Genomic DNA, 22,425 nt, shown 5'->3' on the forward strand with positions numbered 1-22,425 from the left:
ATAAGATAAATATCCCATAAGTATATCCATCATATAATTAGGGGTTGAAACCACTCTTAGAAGATCTATTTTATTTCAGAAATAAAATAAAATTCTAAAAATAAAATTCTAGAGTGAAAAATACATCATGCTTCCAATCAGCTTTCAATTTTAAACACTTATAAAATTGTTTGCTTGAATCTCTTTAGTCTTCCTGTTTATGCTAAAGTAGAAAGCCACATTTTATTAATTCTTACATATGTTTTATTCTGCATGGAAATAGATAAACTAAAATTATGATGTTTTCATTGAGAAAGCATACATGCAGAGGAATGAAGCAATTCATGTTTATCATTATCATATAAATTCATTCCCACTTTTCTCCCAAACATATAAATGGAAGAATAATTTTATTTTATTTTCATCTTTTAATCGGAGTCAGTTTTATGTTTATTTCAGTTTTAAATACCTAACACAGAGCAGATATATTAGCTGTAGTCTTACCTAAGCAAAACTAATGCTCAATACCGTATAAAGAAAAAATAAAAGCTGAAATTTGAATCAAGTTAACTCTAATCCCTGATCATGACATCTCTGGCTTTTTAGGGGGGAAATGCCTTTTATTAGCTTTCAGTCAATATACGTATTTAGAATTGCCTTGTAATTTCTCCTCTAAATACTAAGTAGGTTCAGCAAAGCTTAAGTTTTTTGGGAATTGGCCAAGACTGACTTGGCTACAAAGGAGAAATGCAGGACTTTAAATTGTGAACAAAATTAAAGGTCCTGGGACTCTTTCCCTGTTTGATTAATACTAGGTGTCACAACATTTGAAATGATTCATGCTTGAACTGAATGCTCTCTTTGCTGTACTGAAATGAACTGAAAACATTTTTAATAAGATGGAGCAGTTCTCTCCCACAACACAGTTCTGAAAGGCCAACTCCTGCTTCGGGCAAAATGTTAGACAAAGAATAGTTTAAGGATACTTTATGAAGTCTCAGAATTTCTACCATTTGCTAATTTGTGTGTAATTTGGTAAGGAATGCCATTTATCTCTTTGGGCTGGTCTTCTAGTGTCACATATTTACTGGCTATTTAATTAAAAACAGTTATGATTCCTATTAGGTATCATCAGCAGCTCAACAAATGCAAGCCACACAGAGCCTACAACCACCACAGCCAACTGGTGGTCGTCGAAGAAGAGTGGTGGATGAAGATCCAGATGAACGACGGAGGAAATTTCTGGAACGAAATCGAGCAGCTGCCACACGGTGCAGACAGAAGAGGAAAGTTTGGGTGATGTCACTGGAAAAGAAAGCAGAAGAACTCACCCAAACAAATATGCAACTTCAGGTATAGATTACCATCAATTTAATAGGATACAATTGTTTTTATGCCCATAAAACCTTAACAAAGAAAACGTAACGTTGAGTTGCACTACATTATACTTATCACGGAAAAACAATAAATCTGATAAAATTTAATGTTTAATTTGCAAAATTTTAACCAAGAGTTTTTTTTAAAAAAAATTATTTTCTTCACATAAAAAGACTTACAGTTAACAGCATGAAGCTATCTCTTCATTAGGACTGAGATAGGTATTTAAAGATAGTAAGAGATATAACCCTTTCTCCTTTAGCCTAAAGCAGGTCTGTCAAACTCTCAGCCCATGAGCTAGATGTGTTACCCATTAGCCAAGCCCATATGCTGCTTAGCAAAGGGGAAAAAAGTCAGGATACATCATATAATGACGTGAGTTTGACACCCCTGGCCTAAAGCATATTACAGGCAGTCTTTGACTTAAGACCACAATTGAGCCAAAATTTCTGTTGCTAATTGAAGCAGATGTTAACTAAACATTGTTCCATTTTTTGACCTCTGTTGCCACAGTTGTTAAGTGAATCATTGCAATTGTTAAGTTAGTTGTTAAATGAATCTGTCTTCCACATTGATTTTGCTTGTCAGAAGATTGCATAAGTGATCACGGTACACTATAAGCATCATAAATATGAGTGTTGCCAAGCACATGAATTTTGATCACATGGGAATGCTGCAACAGTCATAAGCAGGTCATAAGTCACTTTTTCCACTGCCATTATAACGTCAAACTGTTGGAAATCAAGGACTACTTGTATTTGAATCACTAGCTACTAAAATATGCTTTATGGTCCTTCGCCCTACAAAAATGGCCTAAATTGTTTAATTCATTGAAATTTAGATCTCATTGGAATGTTTTTTTAAAATATACTAGGTATCTAGTATAAACCTCTATAGGTACAGTTGATGGCATTTGTGGAGCTGGATTATGGGCCAAGAGTAGATCATATCCATCCTCTGCCCATTAATTTCTGGAGATAAAAGTGATCCAAATCAAAAGCCTCATCTTGAAACATCCTACCACTTCCATTTGGATTAATGTAAATAATTGGGGACATTGCTGTTGACTATGTATAGCCTTGCCTTGATTGTAGGTTTTCCTAACTTCCTGGTAAATTGAAGTTCCTGCATAACTGGACACAATAAATGTATTTATATTTTTATATGTTAAAAAATGACTGCCCAATTATTGACCTCAAGAACAGCTAAAACACAATAATGGCAGCTTAATAGGAAATCTAAATTAGGATAGTCTGAATATCTGGAAGGTATAAAGGCATATTATTGTTCAATGCAAATTTTTTCTTTCTTCAAAAGTGCTTTGTATAGTATGACACCTGATAAGTAAATTAAGCTTTGGCAATGTGTGTGTGTTTAATATTGTATTATGCAAATGCAGCCAAAAGACCAGGAAATCTGATTCCTAATAGTCTTTTCTGAATGAATGGATGGACATAAGCTTCAACAAAGGTAAACTGGCTTATGAATTTCAAGGGATATTATTACTCAAGACAGGAATATCTATCAGCCATCTTTATTTCCATCTTTGATTAATTCTTCCTGACTTTCCTGACTTGTACTTTATAGATAAATATATTTTTGGGAAATTCAACTTGTTCTTTGTAGCTCTTTTTTTTAAGCAGTTATGTTTTGAGTCTTCATTTTTATGCTTTGGGAATGGAATGCTCTCTGGGATGGGGTGGGGGGATGGACTTTCTTGGATCTGATAACCCGTGCTTTCCAAACGCTAATAGGTCATTTTAACAGGAGAACAATATTATTCAATGCAGGGGAAAATCTTTAATGTAACAAAATTCTTTTTTTTTTCATTCAAGTCCACCCATTTGACAAAATGCAGCCTCTGAAATACCACCCCAAAAAATAATCTGAACAGGAATCCATAACTTTAAAGTTTTAAACAGCTACTTTCATGTATTGAATTTGACTGAGGACAAAGCAGGATGATTGTGAATAAAGAAAAGTTATTTCTCTGCTATGCCATTTCAGTAGTACAATTTAGTTTGTCTGCAGGGGTATCTGTGCAATTCTGCAAGTTGATATACATGCATCACAATCAAAGCTGTACCCCTACACACATGCATGCTACATGTACAAAAAATTATGGGTCTTCCATCACAATGTTTTGTCCATCATCTTATAGATGGCTATTTTCCTACAGACACACCTATGTCTGCAGAGTCCAAGCTCTGTTTGTACTGTTACTGAGCAACAAAGCAAATGATTAGGCTGTTAAAATCAGATTACCAAGAAAGCTTCTTGCCATCAATTCTTCTTCCACTCTGACAATTAAAATTGTCATAAAAATGAGAGTCAGCCTCAAAGCTTTCAAATAGGCAGTAAAACATATACCAGAACACAGAATTCCTCCTGTGTTTTTACTAGGAAAAAAGGATTGTATGAAAAATCAGGCCCCAAGCAATCTTCTCAGCTCCTTGTCCTCCTACTTACTAAAATAAAATTATCTTTTCTTTTCTAGAATGAGGTTTCCATGTTGAAAAATGAGGTAGCGCAGCTGAAACAGTTGCTGTTAACCCATAAAGACTGTCCCATAACAGCCATGCAGAAAGAATCACAAGGATACCTAAGTAAGTGTTACCTGATAGTATATACTAATAGTAGATTTCCTTTTTACAGCTCACCTCGATACCTGAACAAGTATTTAATACATTGTTAGGAAAGGCACTGAATTAGCACTGGCTAGAAAGTAAAAGACACATAATTATAAAAAGAATTTATTGGAAGCATCCCAAAAACTTTGATATTTCCAAAAGTATCTTAAGGTTTGTGGAAGCCACCATCAAAGTTGATTGGTTATTTAACCATTTGCTAAATATAGCGTAGAAGCAATACTTTTTTAAAACAACAGATATAGTTTCTAAAACATTAACAGTACAGAGATCACAAGAATAAGAAAAATAATTAGTGTTATATATAATAAATTATTGGCATAATAAAATGTGACATTACATTTTAATAAGTGCTTATAAGACAATGTAAAATAAATTCCAAATTTCAAAATGGATGTTGACAACTTTCTCTAAAACAGCATGTTAATATAAGATATTGTGCCTGTTCAAAATATTTCTCTAGTTATTTGTCTGTTTTTCTATTGCAAGGAGTGTATTGAGAACTTTTATTGTGCAGTATGTGTGTTTTTGCATGCATACACACCTACTAGATACATACATATTTATCAGGTTGGCCTAATGGCTAACGCACCAGGCTAGAAACCAGGGGATTAAGACTTCTAGTCTCACCTTAGCCATGAAAGCTGGCTGGGTGCTTTTGAGCCAGATGCTCTTCTTCAGCCCAATATGTAAAACTCGGGTAATAAGCCAGTCAACCAGTCACCAATTAAATCAAAACTTGGTTGGTCCCCCCCACAAAAAGATCAGACACTGTAGTTGCAGGAAAAATATAAGAAAGCATACCAAACCATAACTGAGGTATGAAACATTGAAACATTAAATATTAGATAACCCAAAATTAAGTAAGTTTTCAACCAAAATATTATGGGGTGAAGTTTGGATTTTCTTCCTAATCCACTAACCACCTCCAACATGGAAAATCCCATTCGGTGCCCCGGGCCAGTTGGCGGAGCCAGGTTTTGAGGCTCTTACCGAAGGACAAGAAGGTGAGGGCAGATCTTACCTCAAGGATGGAATATTCAAGAGGGCAAGAGCCATACCTTGCTTTCAATATGATGACAGAGCTTTTTAGCATCAGAATCTGCATTTGAAATCTGAAATAGAACAGTCAATATGCACATTTGTACTATCCACAAAAACAAAGCCATAAGTTCAGTAGTGCACATAAAAATGCAAAAAAAAAGGGAATGTTATATAATATAACTGTTACTCTATGTGTGTGTGTGTGTGTGTTTGTGTGTGTGTGTGTTATTGTCATCAGAAAGCTGAGTCAAGGCTATGGATCTAGTTGATGGAGTAATTGGAGGCAGACCTGGTTTTGCTGCTTTATTAAAGTGACCTGTCCCTCAGCTGAAATTCAAAATAAAATAGTTCTGGAAAAAAAAACTTGCTGCTGCTCCATCTTCTCTGCATCTGCAGAGTGACAACCTCTTGTACTTCCAGAGACTGCTCTTCTCATGGCAGAGCCCAACTGGGTTTCCTAGGGATGGTGCAGCAACTCCAGTAAAGCCAGTTACTTCCAGATTTCCATCAACCATTTGGTGTAGAGGGGATCCGGAACTAGCACTCCCTCCCTTTCCCTGCTTGGCATCATTCAGAGTCCTATCAAAAGGCTTGAAAAGGAGACACAACAGCATGGACAGAAGAGGCAAAGTACTCAGTATTTCGCTGGAACAGTCTTGACTACATGACTCATATTTCCAAAGGAGATTATACTTCGGTCAATGCAAGTAGCATTCTGCTGACTTACTACTTACACTGAGGTATCTTTCCATTATTTAAAAGTGCTATATGCAGACATAGCTTAAAGTAGAAATGTGGTATCAATAATATGAAGACAATTCTACAGATTCCTTTATTTCTGTTATTCCTTAGTTTTAGTGGTTTTCTAATTTTAATTTCAGGTTTTTTTTGCAGCTAAACGTTTCCTATTGCAATCTGCTTCCTCAGTTATTTGCTCTGTTAAAAAAAAAAATGCTGTTCCTTTCTACCTGGAATGAATCTTCTTTTCCATTCTGTGCAGGTCCTGAAAATAGTCCTCCTTCCAGTCCTGGTCCAACCTGCTCGCAGAAACAAGTCATTCAGCAGAATACCATTACTACTTCCTCTGCCGTCGGTGATGTTGGAGGCTCCACACTCAGCCAGCTTGCAAGCCATCCAAAAGACATGAACCCAGTCCTTTAAAACTGAGTCTTCAAATAACTGTTACGATAAATATGATAGCCTATCAGGTTTCTTTTCTGTTAAAGGCATTACCTTCTCCACATTATTTCTGATCTGAAGGACTCATCCCCAAAAGACTTATGAGTTTGATTTTTTTAGTTATTAAAACATTGTTTATGCTTAGTAATAATAAAGGGATTTATGCAATGATTATGCTATCAGCTTGGGAGATGCTTGGTGCTTTCTGTAATTTTCTGGTACCAGATTCTTCTACATTTTTTTTTGTAACCAAATTATTTCTGTAAATAGCCATGTTCCTTCTTATCATTGCTGGTTGGCACTACTGAAGCATCTTATAACAGTATCATTAGCCAAAAACTGAAGCTTAAAAATATGAAACAGCCATTCACTTGTTGACAGTGCAATAAGGACATGGTTTTTCAGTACCATTAAACTCTCAATCATTCTTACAGCTTTGCAAATCATTATTCTGCTTTGAAAATGTTTCTATATCTGTTGGAGTTACAGCCTAGTGGTTCTACTCTCAGTTTATGTTCTCTTTTCCTGAGCTATTGGGAGTGATTATGAAATAGTTTTAAAATATTCAATATTTCTGAAATTTTCTTAAAGGAGGAGGTGAAACCCAATTTTTCTCAGCCTAGCTTTTTTTAGAAAAGGGTTTGAATGTGGGCAGAAATAATGTGCCTCTCTGGAGATTATTTTTAATATCATAAGCCTTTCGCTTACCAAATAGTTATGGTTTTTTACCATCAGGATACTCATGTAAAAGTGGAACATTCATGCAAACATGAAATGTTTAAATTGGGTATGAGTTTTGAGTTTCTGTAGTTTTCTGTTTCTTCCTTTTTGTGACCTTCCTCTGCACTTTTCTATTTCCCTTATAGACTAGGTAGTTGTAAGTCTTCTTTCTACAAAATCTTTATGGTATTTCATACTAAAACTCTTGCTTTTTGCTGCTTGCACAGTTTCTAAGTAATGTTGAAGACGCATTGACGTTGATGAAAAGCTTTGCAGATTCACCAGCTATTTTCTCAGAAGTACTTAGTAGTTCACACTTTTCAGCAGCCTCTTCTCCACAGCTTTGTGGAGGTTTTATTTTCTATGAAACACTTTTTAATGGTTTTACTAAACAGTAAAGGTTGAAATGAGATTTACCTCTGGTAAAGCTACTAATGGTATCATGGTGCTAATGGAAAGAAACCCTGTAAAATTGTTGCTATCAGAATCCATAGCACTGAGAAGTATATGCTTTTTGTTAACAAGAAAAATGGCTATCATTTGTAGGGATTGTAGCTGCACCAAGTCACTAATTTAGTGACTAAGATTGTCACCGAATTCAGTTCACCCAATATCTCATATGGTTGGTTGGTTGGTTTTGGTTTAATATTATCTGTAAACCCAGCCGTTAAGTCTTGTAAGAAATAATTTAGCACAAAATATTGTGTAAATCCGGTTGGTTTTGGTTCATTGAATAAACTATGATCTTACAAATAAGTATTTGAAAGTAACAAAGGAAACCACACAGAACAATCTACTTACACCTAAGTAACTTTGGATAAACAAATTGTGCAGGCCATGTTGTCACATGTGTAGCCTAAGAGCAGGTAATAGCATGGGAGAGCAGAGGAAGGAGATTCTTATTCTCATACCCTGCATCTAATTAGTTTGTGAAAGAAGGTGCTTTAAAAATCAGTAACTGGGAAATGGCATTTCTTATGAGATCATAATTAGGTCTTCTTTATGGTATAAGGTTCAAAGTTTTAACATCTTTCCAGCTAAAACTATTCATTCAAACAAAATTACACCAACTCAGAATTAAGAATTGAATAATTTCCCAAAATTACAGATTCGGTCCAAAACAAAAGCTATCCTTAAGAATCGCTGGAGATCAATCTAGATACCTATTTTATAAGGTAGTTTTCAGTGTTATTAAGAGGGCGCAGTTCCAAATAAGTTTTCTCCAAAAAGTTTTTTTTTAAAATCATCCAAGCGAATTTCAAGTCATGAAATTACTCGTTTTGAAAAGTGAAATAAGATGCTATTGTTTCTAATTTTTAGAAAAACTTGTCCTTGTTAATAATACCAAAGCTATATTATATCTGACTCAAGTTGAGAATATGCATTTTGAACAGTTTAAATTCCAGATAAACTGGTTACTTGCATATCCTTCTAAAATATTATATTTTTTAAAAAAAATGCATTTTGGGGAAAAATTGCATTTTTGCTGAAACTAATCAATATTTTAGCAGCTAGGAAAAACACAAATACTGCTGCTCTTTTAAATCTGCTTTTTCCTTTTATAAGAGTTTGCAATTAAAACATTACAGTATAATGTTTATTTGTTAGTATTTTACGTATACTAACAGATACAACTGATACAAACATATTTTACAGCACAATGAAGGTGCTGAAAAATTCAAGGAAATTTTCAATATGAACTAAACATGTTTGAAAATTACTGGGATGTGGTATTTTTTTGTTTTGTTAAAGATTTAAGAAAAATATATGTTACTTGGATTGTCCATTGTAGATTCCAATTCAGCTATAATTAGTTATGACGAAGTTGCATGAAATCATGTTCATTACAGCTCTTAATTCTGAGTCCTTTCTCAAACATATGCAGCCTAATCTTTTGTAAATTTAACTTCAATTTAATTTAACTTCTGCAGTGAACAATGGGCTCTTTCCCGAAATAAATGTGCTTACAACTGTTTAAATTAAAATTGATCTATAAGCTCTATAAGTTTGTATAAGGTTAAAGACTCATCTACAGGCAAAGTTATCTAAACGAGCTATGGAAACTTCCACAAATATTTGACTGCCAGATCTGGGCTACAAAAAGCCAGATGAGTTACCACCCCCCAAAAAAGCTACCAAAAAACCCACTAGAAGTCAGCAAAAAGATAAAGAAAACAAATTCACTTTTTTGCAACTTAGACATGGTGGTAACCTGATCCTTTATTTGCAAGGTCAAGCCATTAATCCCCAATAAAATATTTTAAAATAGAGTTGAACAGGCTGAATTCAGAATTTCTTATACCTTCAAAAATCAAATTTCACTAATGTACCAACCTGAAATCTGGCACAGCTATTGCTAAAAAAAATTAAAATCCTTGACTTATTCCCACATATCATTTTTCTTCCTCTTCTTAATTTAGGATTGTACTTAGAGAAGTTACCAATTTACTGATTTGGGACTAAAATGCTAAGACTTCCAGAAGCTTTTGGAAGAGAGGGTTATCTTTTACAAACTAGTAAACTACAAATAATTCTAAATTATGCCCTTTTTATATAAAATAGGAGGAAAGCAAAGGAAATATAAATACTGAAAAGTTTACAGTTCTTTTTTTAAAGAACTTTTAAAAGAACAACAATAGAGATATCAAAAACATAAGTATTTTATTATATTGCATTATTTAATACTAAAATGCTACAATACCTGTAAAATACCAATGGCTGTGAAGAAATTCTGTTGAAATACAGCAGTTTGAAAACATAGTCATCATATTGATTGATTCTTTGCATTGCTATAAATGCAAAAGGGTTCTGTACGCTAATAGTTTTTCTGTTTAATTTAATGGAATGAGCATGATAGCAGGGGTGGGATTTTACCAGTTCGCACCTATTTGCTAGAACCAGTTGTAATCATTCTAAGCAGTTCGGAGAAACGGTTGTTAGAAGAAATTATTGGCCTAATCCTGTAAGGAAGGCAAGAAGGAAACATTCTGGTGTTGCTTACAGAAACTGTTTCTCCATTAACCCTTATTACATTCTTGGCAGGGCTAGACTTCCTATCTCAGGAACTTCTCTGGAGTTTTTTCCCTTCCTTTGCTGGTACTTTGCTTTTGTGGAATGACCATTCAAAGTTACAATGGCATTGAAAAAAGTGACTTATGACCATTTTTCACATTTACAACTGTTGCAGCCTCCCCACGGTCATGAGAGGAGATGCATGCCTCGATGTGAGTGATATTGAGTTGGTCACGCCCAGCCAATAACATGACCACAAAGCCATGCCCACCAACTAAGCCACGCCCACAGAACTGGTTGTTAAAAAATTTGAATCCCACCCCTGCACGATAGCACAATCTATTCTACAATCTGTAGATAGTCCCACCCCTTCCATTGAAGTGAATAGTGCAGCCCAATGGACAGTCACTAAATCTGAAAAAATACTTGTCCGTGAGTGTTTAAATTGGGGAAAAACATTACTGGTTTGTTTTTCCCCACAGTGATGCTTACTTCCTATTGAAGTGCATGTATAAAATATACAGACTCAACACTGGGGCTGCCGTTCATCTTAAAATAAATGTTTGCCTTCTCTCCTCCTCAGACTATTTCTTAAATATTTATTAAAGAAAAATGAAATAAAAGAAGCAAGTATGTGTGCTCAGGAACTCACTAAAGCTACTAAAGAGGTCAACAGTGCTTGAAAAATTAAATGATTCTTGTGCATGAGATTTCATAAACTCGAATATAGTTCATTATGTTTGTCTACTTCTGCTACTCCTAGGCAGAGAGTTAATTTCTGGCAAGCTGGAATAATGTCAGGCTTTTTTAAAGAAAGCATGCACAGCTGCCTTGGAATAATGCACATAATATTTTTGACCAAAATAGAACATAATGTCATGTATTTCCTCAGGCTAAGCATCAAACCCCTACTGTACATATAAATACTGTGACCTATTCCAATATCTAATAGTCAAAAACTAATACAGAGCATTCTTCCTTTACACTATATTCATCCTTACTTTATTATAAATGTCACCAAACTGTGTGGAGAAATTACTTACTCTTGAAATCTAGACTTCAAGTCATTCAGAATGTTCTTATTCAGGACAATTCTGCCTCACTTCCAGACGTCTGCCTGACAATCATATAAAGGCTGAAAAAAAGAAAGAAAAAACTGGATGTTAATTTGCATATTTCCAGTGATAAAATTAATTAACTTACCTACCATTTCAGTTCACTTCCAACTTGGTATCTGATTAAAATAAACTTACCCCTTTCCCAAACTTAAAAAGATTCGAGTTCAAAACACTGAATAATGTTAGATGCCATCAAAGATATACATTTTGGGTGTCTCTTTATTACTCGAAGTTCTGTGGCTCAGATCTGGCAGCCTTGCCTAATTTATTGAGGAGAGAATGAGGCCTAATTACACAAAGACTGAAACTGAATATTGCTGTCTTTCCAAAAAGTCAATTAAATATAAAGTACAATGAGAAAGGTGTAGTGGTGGACCCAAACGCTGCAAATTGCAACATTTATCAAAAAGGGCTGGATTGCAATACAAAATATCTATGCTACATAAGCTTTTCTGCAAGCCATATTTCTATATTGTAATCTAAATGACAGTTGCTTCGGAATATTTATTATGATAATGGTGAGCTTTTTTATTGCATGATTGTGCATTTTTTGTAAAAGTATGCAAGCCATTAAAAAATTAGAAAGTGAATGGCAAATAATCAAAAGCAAACATTTCAACATAACCGCTCTTCTCTTTACTAACAAGCTAGCTATAGCTGTAGGGTGAAATCTATATTTTTAAAATAACAGTATTTACTATATGGTGAGTATATATCTGTATTTGTGTTTTTATAAAGGTCTTTTAATTATCTCCTGCTTTGTAGCCAACATTTTTCCTATAAAACAAGAGAAAATGAAAAAAGTATATTGTGGATTTATGCAAACTAATGAGGACCAAAGTGAAATTAAAAATAACAACAAAAAAACGAAACCAGGAATCTATTAAATGTTGTATTCACAGAGAATTTTATAAAGTATTTATTACTAAATGTTATTTTTAACATTCCATTTAAACAGTAACAGAGTTACTTTGGGAGTAATCGCCAAATGGTGGTTATGTATCTTCACTCGAACAAGCTTCAACGAATTTTAAAAAACAGGTTGGCAGTAGTACATCTTGGTGAATTCCTCATTAAAGTTACAGTGCACAACTCTCAGTATATGTGTATATAATATGTATGAAAATATATAAATATAAATCTCTCTATATATACTTAAAAGAATGGTTTTTGTATATCGCCAGCAGGAGTTACTCATCTTAGATGACTATAGTTGCTGAGATATGCTTCCTGGTATTATCCAGAATTCAGTTCTGTTTTCTCTGATTTTCTTTTTTCTTTTCTCAGAGCAGCATCTCCTTTCTGTAGCAACTAAAATGAACAAAAATAGTACTTTTTGTTTTTTATTGAAGGTGTGCAAAGTCTGCTAAAGGGAATAACCCATGTAACTGGAAAGGTGCCTATTAAAAGCAAGTCATCCTGCCTGATGCTTTACTTTTTTCCCCTAATAATTATCTAGTGAGTTGAACTAAATCATGTTATCAGTATTTCTTGTTTTTATAACTAAGCTGTCTTCAGTAGCTTTAAATTACTGAAGTTCCACTGTGAATAAGATCGGATTGGCCAACATGTTGCCCGGATGGTGGAGAGAGGAAATAAAGATTTAATTCTGTTTTAATATTAAAACAGTGCCTAGAAAGTGGAAATTATTACAATTGATTGCAACATATTACATTTCAATTATTAATATTATTTGAACATTGCACTTCAGCCATCTCTCCCACAATTTCTTTACTCATAAAATATTATCCAATAATACATGTTTGAACTGGTGGCAAGTTCACCCTTTATCACACTAGCTCTGAAAGAAATTTGCTCTGAGATTGAAACAGGAAAAACATTCAACAATGTTCAAACTTTTGTCCTAATTATACTTTTTTGTGTAAGCTATAGAATAAGAAAGGAAATTATGTGCACACAAAAAACCTTACTGGTTTTGTACCACTTTAGATGAGAAGGAATCCATCAAATTTGCAAATTCTGGGAATTGAAATTTTCTGACAAGCTAAGAACTCTTTGATGCAAGTCACTAATGGTTAGCTTCCTTCCCTTGCTAGGAACTATAGCAAGTGTGTATTTAATGTGTATAAATTGCTGTTACATTATTTTCCATCAGACTGCTCTGTAAAGACAATAAAGATATATAATAGTGGTAGCCAAGTTTTTGAATCCATACAGTCTTTTAGCAGCCCTACAGAAACTTGACTGAAATATGAGTGGTTTGATCTGACTAGAGATATAAAAGATTGTGCATTAAGTTCACAGTTTCTTCTAGTTCAGCTTTCCCACTGGTATCCTTCAAATATCTGTTTCCTTTAAAGCACAGAGAAGTTTGATTAATGTGGACAGCAATTTTAATTTTAAAACAATCTAATTAAAAGGGTTGTTTTATTTAAATGTGATAGCAAAAAGAAGCTAAGATTACCTTTTTTGTTTCAACTCCAGTATGGTTAAGGCATCAGGCTAGAAACCAGGAGACCATGAATTCTAATCCCACTTTAGGTACAAACTCAGCTGGGTAACCTTGGTCCAACACTAAGAAGGAGGCAATGGCAAACCACTTACAAAAACCTTGCCAAGAAAACTGCAAGGACTTATCCAGTCAATCTCTGAGATTCAGACAAAACTGAATAAAAATGTTTTCGATGTAATTATATTTAATTTTCTTTAGTTAACTATGGATGTTTTCTTGATTTTACAGTCTGCTACGTTGTTAGAAGACATACCTATTTATCAACACGAATGTTGGAAGAAATAGGATCTGAAAATGCTAACATTTTCCTATCTCTATAAACCACTTAAGTGGGGTTAGAGTTGGCGGTATGCATCCCGCATGCTTCTGTAAAGTAGAGAGATCAATTCTCCTCACTGTAAATCTGGGTCCTTTCAAAGTTTTCTTTGGATAACATTTTGCTTGAATCTGTTTACATAAAACACATATAACACCTGGAATATGCCATCTGTATTCTCTTGTTTTATTGAAACAAACATGTCACATATTTTATGAAGCAGCTCTCTTTAAAGATCTTGTTATTGCTCTGCTATCTCAAATCACAGTTTTGTTGTGTTAAGTTTCAGGACTGTTCAGTTGCAGGTTGTTTCCATGTAGTTGTAAAATCAACCATTAGCATGGATTTTAAAAATTGTAGTAAATTATTCTGATTATTTTCCAGGATTCTTTTATTGCAAATTATGGAAATAAAATAATATCTGAATTTTTATCAATGATATCATACTTCTTTCATGAATATACTGTATGAACAATTTATCTTTTTGTTTTGTTTTCTACCCAGAAAAATTCATACGTATTGGAGAAAAATGGAATATATTATTTGCATAAAGTATCTTTCATAAATTAGTTTTCATCACCATGTATTTTTTTAAAAATCACCTAATCATTTAAAAATAGGAATTTAGTGAGAGATAGGTTTTGAGTTTGGAGTTTACCAAGAGTTCATTTCTACTACTTTTTTATTACCAGCAAAGATGATTCTATAAGAATAAAAAGGATATAATCAAAGAAAAAAGCAGGAACAGTTTCAACAAATTCTGAAAATGTATTTTATTTCTTTCCATCATCAATTCCAAATGCATTTTTTTATACCTAATCCATTTTTAATTGGTGATTGATCAATGTAAGTTGCTTCATGTTAGTATTTTTAGTAACTCCAGTGATTTCAAAGATAATTTAGTAGTAGTAGAAGGTAAAATACGAATGTGACAGGTGAATGAAAAGTATGCTAATAATCTTTGGGCTATGATCTGCTTTTTGTATTGTATGCCATTCAAAAAAATCTGCTAAAAATAACAATGAAAACAACCATTCTATTCTCCTATTCTGGGAGAATAGAAACAAAATTGATACATACCTGTAAATATTTGATTGTCACAGTTGCTTTTAATATGCCTTATTTTCTCTCTCTCTTTCTCATTGTGAACACATTTATTAAAAATGGACAACACATTCATTGATGTTGGACGTATAGAACCAATTTCTACACTTCTTTCTAACTAGCAGAAATTTTATGCATTTGTACAAATGTTAATATCATTGCAATTCCAGTATAATAAAGTATTCAAAAGGCAATTAAATGCATGATTTATTTAATATTATAATTGTTACTACTTAACAGTACTACTTAGCACTACTCAGAAGTATTCTACAGTCTTGGCTATTTTATTTTCTAAAACTAATTACATTAGTCCTTCATTTATTATGTGAAATTCAAATACCACAATGTTTTGATAAATGGTTTCATTCTAACACTTTCAAAGTCAGTTTCCTTTTAAAATAAAATCTGTTCCACATATTTTTTTTCTTTCAAAGAAATAAAAATACAATCTAACTTTTAGATTATCAACATTTTATTGATGTTTCTTAAAGCACATAGTAAGCAAATCCGTTGTTGATGGCTTCACTGATGTTATATATCTACATACCAACCTTAATACTGTTTCTGTGTGTTGGAATGATTTTTCCTAATTTTCAGTCAAGTTCAAATACTTCTGCACAAACAGGTGTTTTCCTTCCCTTCCCCTTGGGTGAAGCATTGCCTCACTAATAATTAAAAAGAAATATGCATGGCATACAATCCCTTTCCCCATCATTTCAACAACTAATGTTAATTTGCATAAGATGTGCATATTATAAGAAATTTTACAAATGCAAAAATTAAATATCTGCCATTGGAAATTATACCAGAAGATATATCCTGAAATGTAGAACGTTGCTAACTCTAAGAAATAGGAATACTAAAACAAGGAAATATTTTCTTGATTGTGTTTCTAAAGTAATCTCTCGTTGCATTAAGCATAACATTTCAAACTTGTACAGCCCTTATTGCTAGGCTTGGTGGTTAATCCTATTTATCCAGTGATGCTAAGATGTATCTCTGGAAAAGAAAGTACAAGATCAGTTTAACTGAGATCCTCCAAACTGGTGGGATTCAGGAACAGAAAACCCCACTGGCAGGGAATAGCTTAAATGGGTCTAGGCTAAACTGGGCTTTGGTGGCACTTGAAACATATTGGCCAAATATTCTTTTATTTGATATATGTTTACACACACATTCCTGGCAAGCCTATGATAGTTTACAACAGAACTTTTAAATGCTACAGCTGGCAATAAAACATCGTGTAAAACTAATTCAGTATATAGGAATAGAACACTTCAAACCCATGTAATGAATGTATTAACATCTCTATTAGCCTTTCTATCAGCTTGAAACATAAGTACAGCTAAAGAGTGAAACTTAAACTACATTTTCTCTATCTTATTAAAAATACTTTGTGAAAGCCTTATTTAAGCAGTGGAGCTTAGTTCTCATGGCTGATCAGGTGACAATAATGGCTTATGGAAAAGTGGACAATTAAAAAAAACCTTACTTGTAAGCATGCTTTCTAATTCCTTTCATAACTCCATAGTGTCAGGGTTCTGGCAATTGCCCTAATTAAATCATGAGCCTCAAGCCAAGCTTCAAAAGAATCCAACAGATTTATTAGGAACAACATGTCAGCATTATCTCAGTTGAAGCCAACTCTGACACATGTGATTTACAATCACCTGTGACCCTTTTTCCCACCTCCACACTGAGTATGTCATCAATCAGATTCTCCAATGAAAGATTTTCATAGGCAGAAGATCTGGAGCCTAGCTACAATCTTTGTAAGAAATGAGTGGAATGTACTTCTCACTTCTCTGCCTATGGCAACTCAAAAACAGGCATAGGAATTCTTTACGAGTTGTAAAAAATTTAGGAAGTAAAATTTTGCCTCTTGCTAAAGTATCACACAGAAAATTATATTGTTTTTTGTACCATGAAATTAATAAAAAGCTTTCCAGAGAAAGGTACAGTCCTGACTGTAGGGGTGAATTTAGCCCTCTGTTGGTCACATATCAAAATTATAGAGGTGGGTGGAATTGTGAGCAATTTTGATATATTCCTGTGTCAGTGAACATGGGCAGGAAAATTCAAAGCACCCAAAATCTGTTTAGAAATGATAAATATGGGTTGGTGATACTTCAGAAGGCTTATGCAGAAGCACAGGAAAATGCTACAATTTATTACATTTATTTTTAATGAAAACACAGAAAGATGTGCTTAGGCATGAAGTAAACCACCATTGAAATTGTCAGGTATTCACATTCCTGCAAGTGAGTTTTCTTATACATATTAATGAAGGCCATCATCACTGTCACCCTTCTCTTCCCCTCCTCCTCTTCCTGTCCTTCTTTGGAGAATGTGTCTTTAACAGCAAGTTCTACAGATTATATACCCAGAGCTATTGTTTTTCCTGTAGGGCATTACAGACCATCTTTTCTCCAACCTAATCTTGCTTTTCTGGTGTAATATAATGCCTTGTTATGAAAGCGACCCTTTAAAACTGATTAAATATTTAAGACATGTGTTCTTATAGTGTTATGTAAGCAAATACCAAGCAAAGTCTGACCATTAGTGAACCTGATCAACCCAATCTCCAAGGATTTGTGTAGAGCACAATCAAGATGAGCCGCAGATACAGGCAAACTGAGAAGCTGCCTCAAATTCAGAAAGGAGCTTGTGAGTATCATCAGCTGGGAATGTCCAATCAGGCATTTATCTTGCTGGCATCCCATTGGAAATTGAGGCATCTCTAAAGGAGGGGGGAAAATACCCCGTTAGCACTTTGCCAGTAATCAATCAGGAGGGAAACACTTGACATAACTGCTGAAAGGATGAGGAAAAAATGGTAAAAGCAAAGAAATCATTTCTTTCAAGAAAGACAGTTTGAAATAAAACAGCAACAGCATAATTTTTTCATACTTAGAGTTTCCAGAAATTTATGCAGATATGTTAAGATTCCCGTGGGACCAAAGTGGCATGCCATCAATCCACTATCATAATTAAAAAACAAACCAACATTCATTCAAAAATCAAATCACACAAGTAGCAATAGAAAATATCAATCAAATGTTCACTTGATACCTAAAATAAGAAACGGGGAAGGGAGACAGACAGAGGATAATGTTACCAAGTAGACCTACAGAGGAAGGATTTTCAAGAAATAGGACATTACCACAGAAAGAGTTCTATCACCTAATTAATAAATGCAGCCTCAGAAGTTAAAGAATACAAAAAAGGCTATATTGAGACAGATCATCTCAACTATATATATCAAAGGCACAACTCATAAAGGCAAGCCTGACTTAATCTATTGGTATCATTGATTAGTAATTAAGTTTACTGTTGTAACCAGAGATAACAATGTATGAAATATGATAAAACAGTAGAATAACAACAAAATGTTGAAATTGTAAAATAAAATAATACAATAATTGAAAGAAAAAGGTTACTGCAGAATAAAGCTAAAGCTACAGCTAAGAACCTAAGCACTTCTAACACTTTGAAATAACAGCAGAACAAAAGGAGCAACTTGATTGTTGACAGTTGGGAACACATTTGCAAGAAGATAGTTCAATTTTTCAAGATTGAAGCACTTGAGTTCATTGGCCATTCACCATTTGGCACTAATCTCATTATAAATGTGGCAGAGAGGGACATAATAGGCAACAACCTCCATTAGATCTACTCAACAAGGTCAGAGATCTTATTTTTTTTAAAACAACCTCCCTTTGAGGTACACAGAACAGCAGGTGAATGGATATTAAAGTCCTTCTCAGTGAAGCACTGATTATGCTAACTAGATCCTGGGAAAGGCTTCTATGTTTTTTATCATGATCATACCAAGATAAAAATGTGGAAGATTACATTATGGTAGTATCCTTATTATCATCTTATTCATAAAACCAATCTGAATTGTTTTCTCTGTTTCAAGATCTAAGTTCTCCCAAAGGTGGAATATTTTTAGGATACGTGGCAAAAGTTTAATCCATTGATTTCCATCTATGAAAGGGAGAAAGGAGAGTTTGGCAAGTTGGAATTCTTGAAGGCTTTCTAGTTTATCATAATGACCCAGCAATGCAAGATGTACTCTGATGGCAATAAAAGGTAGCCCTATTCCTTCCTTAAATAGAAAGTAGGGATGCCCTGGGCAGGTTCTTATGAAATTGTTTTGGGCTACATCCAGTTGGACAGAGACTTCTCATCTTACCCTCAAATCAACATTTCGAATATTTTAAGTGCAGGGCTCACCAACTGCCTTCCTTTAGAATGGAAAAATATCAGAATAGCACCCACTTTATGCTGAACAATTGTCAAGGCTTTTCATAAAATACACTTGTGTAAGGTAATGCCCAGTTATTTAAAACAGCAGCATTGCTTTTTTAAATTATCTATCTATGTTTAATATTACTTTTGCCCAAGCTACTACCTTTATCTTGTTATAAATAACTTTCAGATTTTCCCTTTCACAGTATGCAACTAGTTTAGCTAGTAATCTTCTAAGGCTAAACTTGGCACTGGAAATTAGAGGTGTATCATTAACATACCTAAACATTGAAATCTTCTGTCCATTAAGTGAGAGAAAGGCAAAATAGTGACTTCATGTACCCTCAATATCATTTATGTAGAAGTTGAAGGGATTAGGTAAACAGCCCTATTTAATTTTCCAATAATATTTGGTCTGGCTAGGATCTTTGTGGGTCCATTCTTACTTTAGATGTAAAGTCATTACATAGTTCAATAATTAATTTAAGGAGACAGTTAACAATATCTGTCCTAGCTGCTTTCTTCCATAATCAAGACCTCTCAATGAAATCAAAGACAGAGGAAAGTTCAATAAATATGGCAGAGTTGTTTGTATGCCCATTGGTATATTTCTGAATGAAATGGCCTTCAAGGACAACTATGTCGTTTTTAAAATCCTGGTGGATCTAGATGTAAGGGTTTTGTTTCTTCCTTTCAATCTGCAAGCTTATTCAGAACTTCCTAAGCATAGAACTTAGAAAAATTTCTAGCAGACTAATTGAATGATAATTAGCTGGTTCTTGCCAGTTCAATATTTTATAAATATTGAGCATATTATACTTTGTTTACACTGTTTCATCTGTTTTTGAGAAGAGTCTGGTGAAGATGAGGACTCATCATGAATCCCAAGGTTGAAATCAGCTGCTTATGTCCAGGTTTTGATACAGCTAACCACTCTGATAGTATGTTTAATTCAGGAGAGAATGTTGTTGGTTCAGTTCACAAGACACAATTGGATCCAGTTTTGTACTGAGATACATACATGTCTGGGGCATGATAGTATGTGTAGAAATGCCAATAACGATCAATTCCCAAAATGTCCTCTCATTTTTTAAAATTAATCCCAGGCCAAGTTTCTTCCATTAATTCCTTTAAGAGGACAACTTCTTATTCTTTAAAAATTGCTTATACTGGGATTGAAATAAGACCAATAATTTCATTATTTAACTGGAATTCACTCTGCTCTGTAGCTTTCTCAGAACTTTATTTCTACAGTCTTGGTTATACAATAGCTTCCTTTTAGTATTTCTTCTAGGATGGCAAGCAGTGGTAATTTCAGAGTTTAATAGTGGATTAATCGAACAATACATTGCAACAATATCTTTGAGTTGGATTGCAAAGATACTTTAATTTAGCATTTGTAGAGATTTTAAAAGGAAACGATCTTCTTGCTGAGTTAGGATGAATGAAATTATATTTAATATCTGTAATGCCACCAAGATTACAATATTTCACCCAGATGAGAGATAATAGAATCCAAAAGCGTCAGAACCACAGGTAAATGATCACTGTTTGTTCTATTGTAGAGAGTTAACCCAAGAAAGAAATGCAAGAGAAATTAAGATACAATTGATGACATTGATTCCAAATAAGCTTTAAAAAGCATAGAACTATCTTTACGCTGTATGCTGTATGCTAGGGGTGTCAAACTCAAGGCCCAGGAGCTGGATCCGGCCCATGGGGTGCTTAGATCTGGCCCCTGGGGCTGCTCTGAAAACTACAAAGGACTGGCCCACTGTGCCTCTGCCAACAAAAATGGAGCTCATGAACTTAGGGTTGCAGAAGGCCATCCCAGCCGAAAACGGAGCTCAGGAGCCCATTTTCGCTGGCAGAGCACTCAGGCCATCCCAGGTGCCCCCTGACATGACTGATGTCATGCTGCTATGCCTACCCTGGCGACGCCCCCCCCCCCAAGGTCAAACACAACCCTGATGTGGCCCTCAGTTGAGTTTGACACCCCTCCTGTACACCCTTTATTTAAAACCCAGATTCAGTAAGGAAATCTCTTGTGGAGGTTATTTAGAAATTTGTACACAAAAGACCAGGACAAATAACTTTTACCTTTTGGACTAAACTTCCTAACACAATTGTGTCTCCTTAACACAATTGCTGGTATCTTTGCTGATTCTGGCATTGAAATCACAGCCAATAGGAGATTTGTACTTTGCTCAGCTTTCTCCAGAAGGATTTGCAGGGAGACCCTAATCTAGGTTCCATCCTGTTGGAAGACAAATATTAAAGCAAAAAATTAACCCAAAATATTTGCTATCTATCTGGACTGCCTGAATATAACCAGAATCCAACCATCCCTTTGTGATGTAGTTCCTTTCATACTATAACCACCAATATCTCTTCCATACAAATCCTGTTTGGTGACAGGGATGGACTATAAGTAAAATCTGGTAAGAAAAGAAATATCCAGACACAATTTCTCCTAATAAAAAAAATGCTAAATTCTGATAAATATTGTAGAAAACGGGTATCTGTTAATTTATTGTGCCAGCCAGCAGCATTCCAAGCTCATTTTTATGTAAGCTGGAGCCTTAGGAGTGAGGCAATTGATGACATTCAAAGCATTATGTACTTATTTAGAAACATAATGATCGATGATATAATGATATTCCCATCAGAATGGAATTCATTCATATTGGAAATCATATTGGCAACATTAGATGTTGAACTTGAATCTTTGGGCTTCTGCACATCGTGCATAGTATCTGAAAAGTTGTCACACAAAAGAAAATTGTAACATGTCCTCCATCATCCCAGAGTGCAGAGATCAAGGAAAATAGGTGCTACATTACAGGAAGGGAGATTCCAACTTCATGTTTGGAAAAAAATGTTTAATTAGTTTCTTATCCAAAAAGGTAATGAGGCCCCTTTCATGTTCAACTGGAGTCTGGACAGCCATAGAACACAAATGTTTCAACTCAGATTTCTGAACAAATGGGGTGTTGTTTTCAAAGGCTTACTGGCATGGTTGTGAAATCGTTTTCTGGCCAAGGGCCACACTTAACCTTGTTTAAAAGACTCAAGGCTACAATTTAGATCAGGGGTGGGCAAACTACGGCCCGCGGGCCACATCCAGCCCGTTGGTCTGTCCAATCTGGCCCGCCTCTGAAAAAAAATTGCTGGGTGTGGCGTATTGCCCTGTGCCGCGTG

The 22,425-nt window shown here is 34.5% G+C and overlaps 1 protein-coding gene across 9 annotated transcripts in view; it reads left to right on the plus strand.

Moving 5' to 3' along the window:
• The window catches only part of CREB5 (cAMP responsive element binding protein 5), a 268,675-nt gene extending 254,377 nt beyond the window's left edge, over window positions 1-14,298 (plus strand). For 7 of the 9 annotated variants that reach the window (XM_087918368.1, XM_087918363.1, XM_087918367.1 and 4 more), the window contains 3 exons: window positions 1,105-1,332; window positions 3,854-3,962; window positions 6,049-14,298. In XM_087918368.1, coding sequence (XP_087774494.1) covers window positions 1,105-1,332; window positions 3,854-3,962; window positions 6,049-6,209 — 498 coding nt within the window. In that variant the 3' untranslated portion in view covers window positions 6,210-14,298. The remainder of the gene's footprint in view (window positions 1-1,104; window positions 1,333-3,853; window positions 3,963-6,048) is intronic. The other 2 variants (XM_087918370.1, XM_087918369.1) reach the window with 1 other exon arrangement.
• Window positions 14,299-22,425: the final 8,127 nt, after the last annotated feature.

This window comes from Pseudonaja textilis, chromosome Z (genome assembly GCF_049901715.1).
Source record: "Pseudonaja textilis isolate UNSWEBS1 chromosome Z, rPseTex1.2, whole genome shotgun sequence".
Lineage (NCBI taxonomy): Eukaryota > Metazoa > Chordata > Lepidosauria > Squamata > Elapidae > Pseudonaja > Pseudonaja textilis.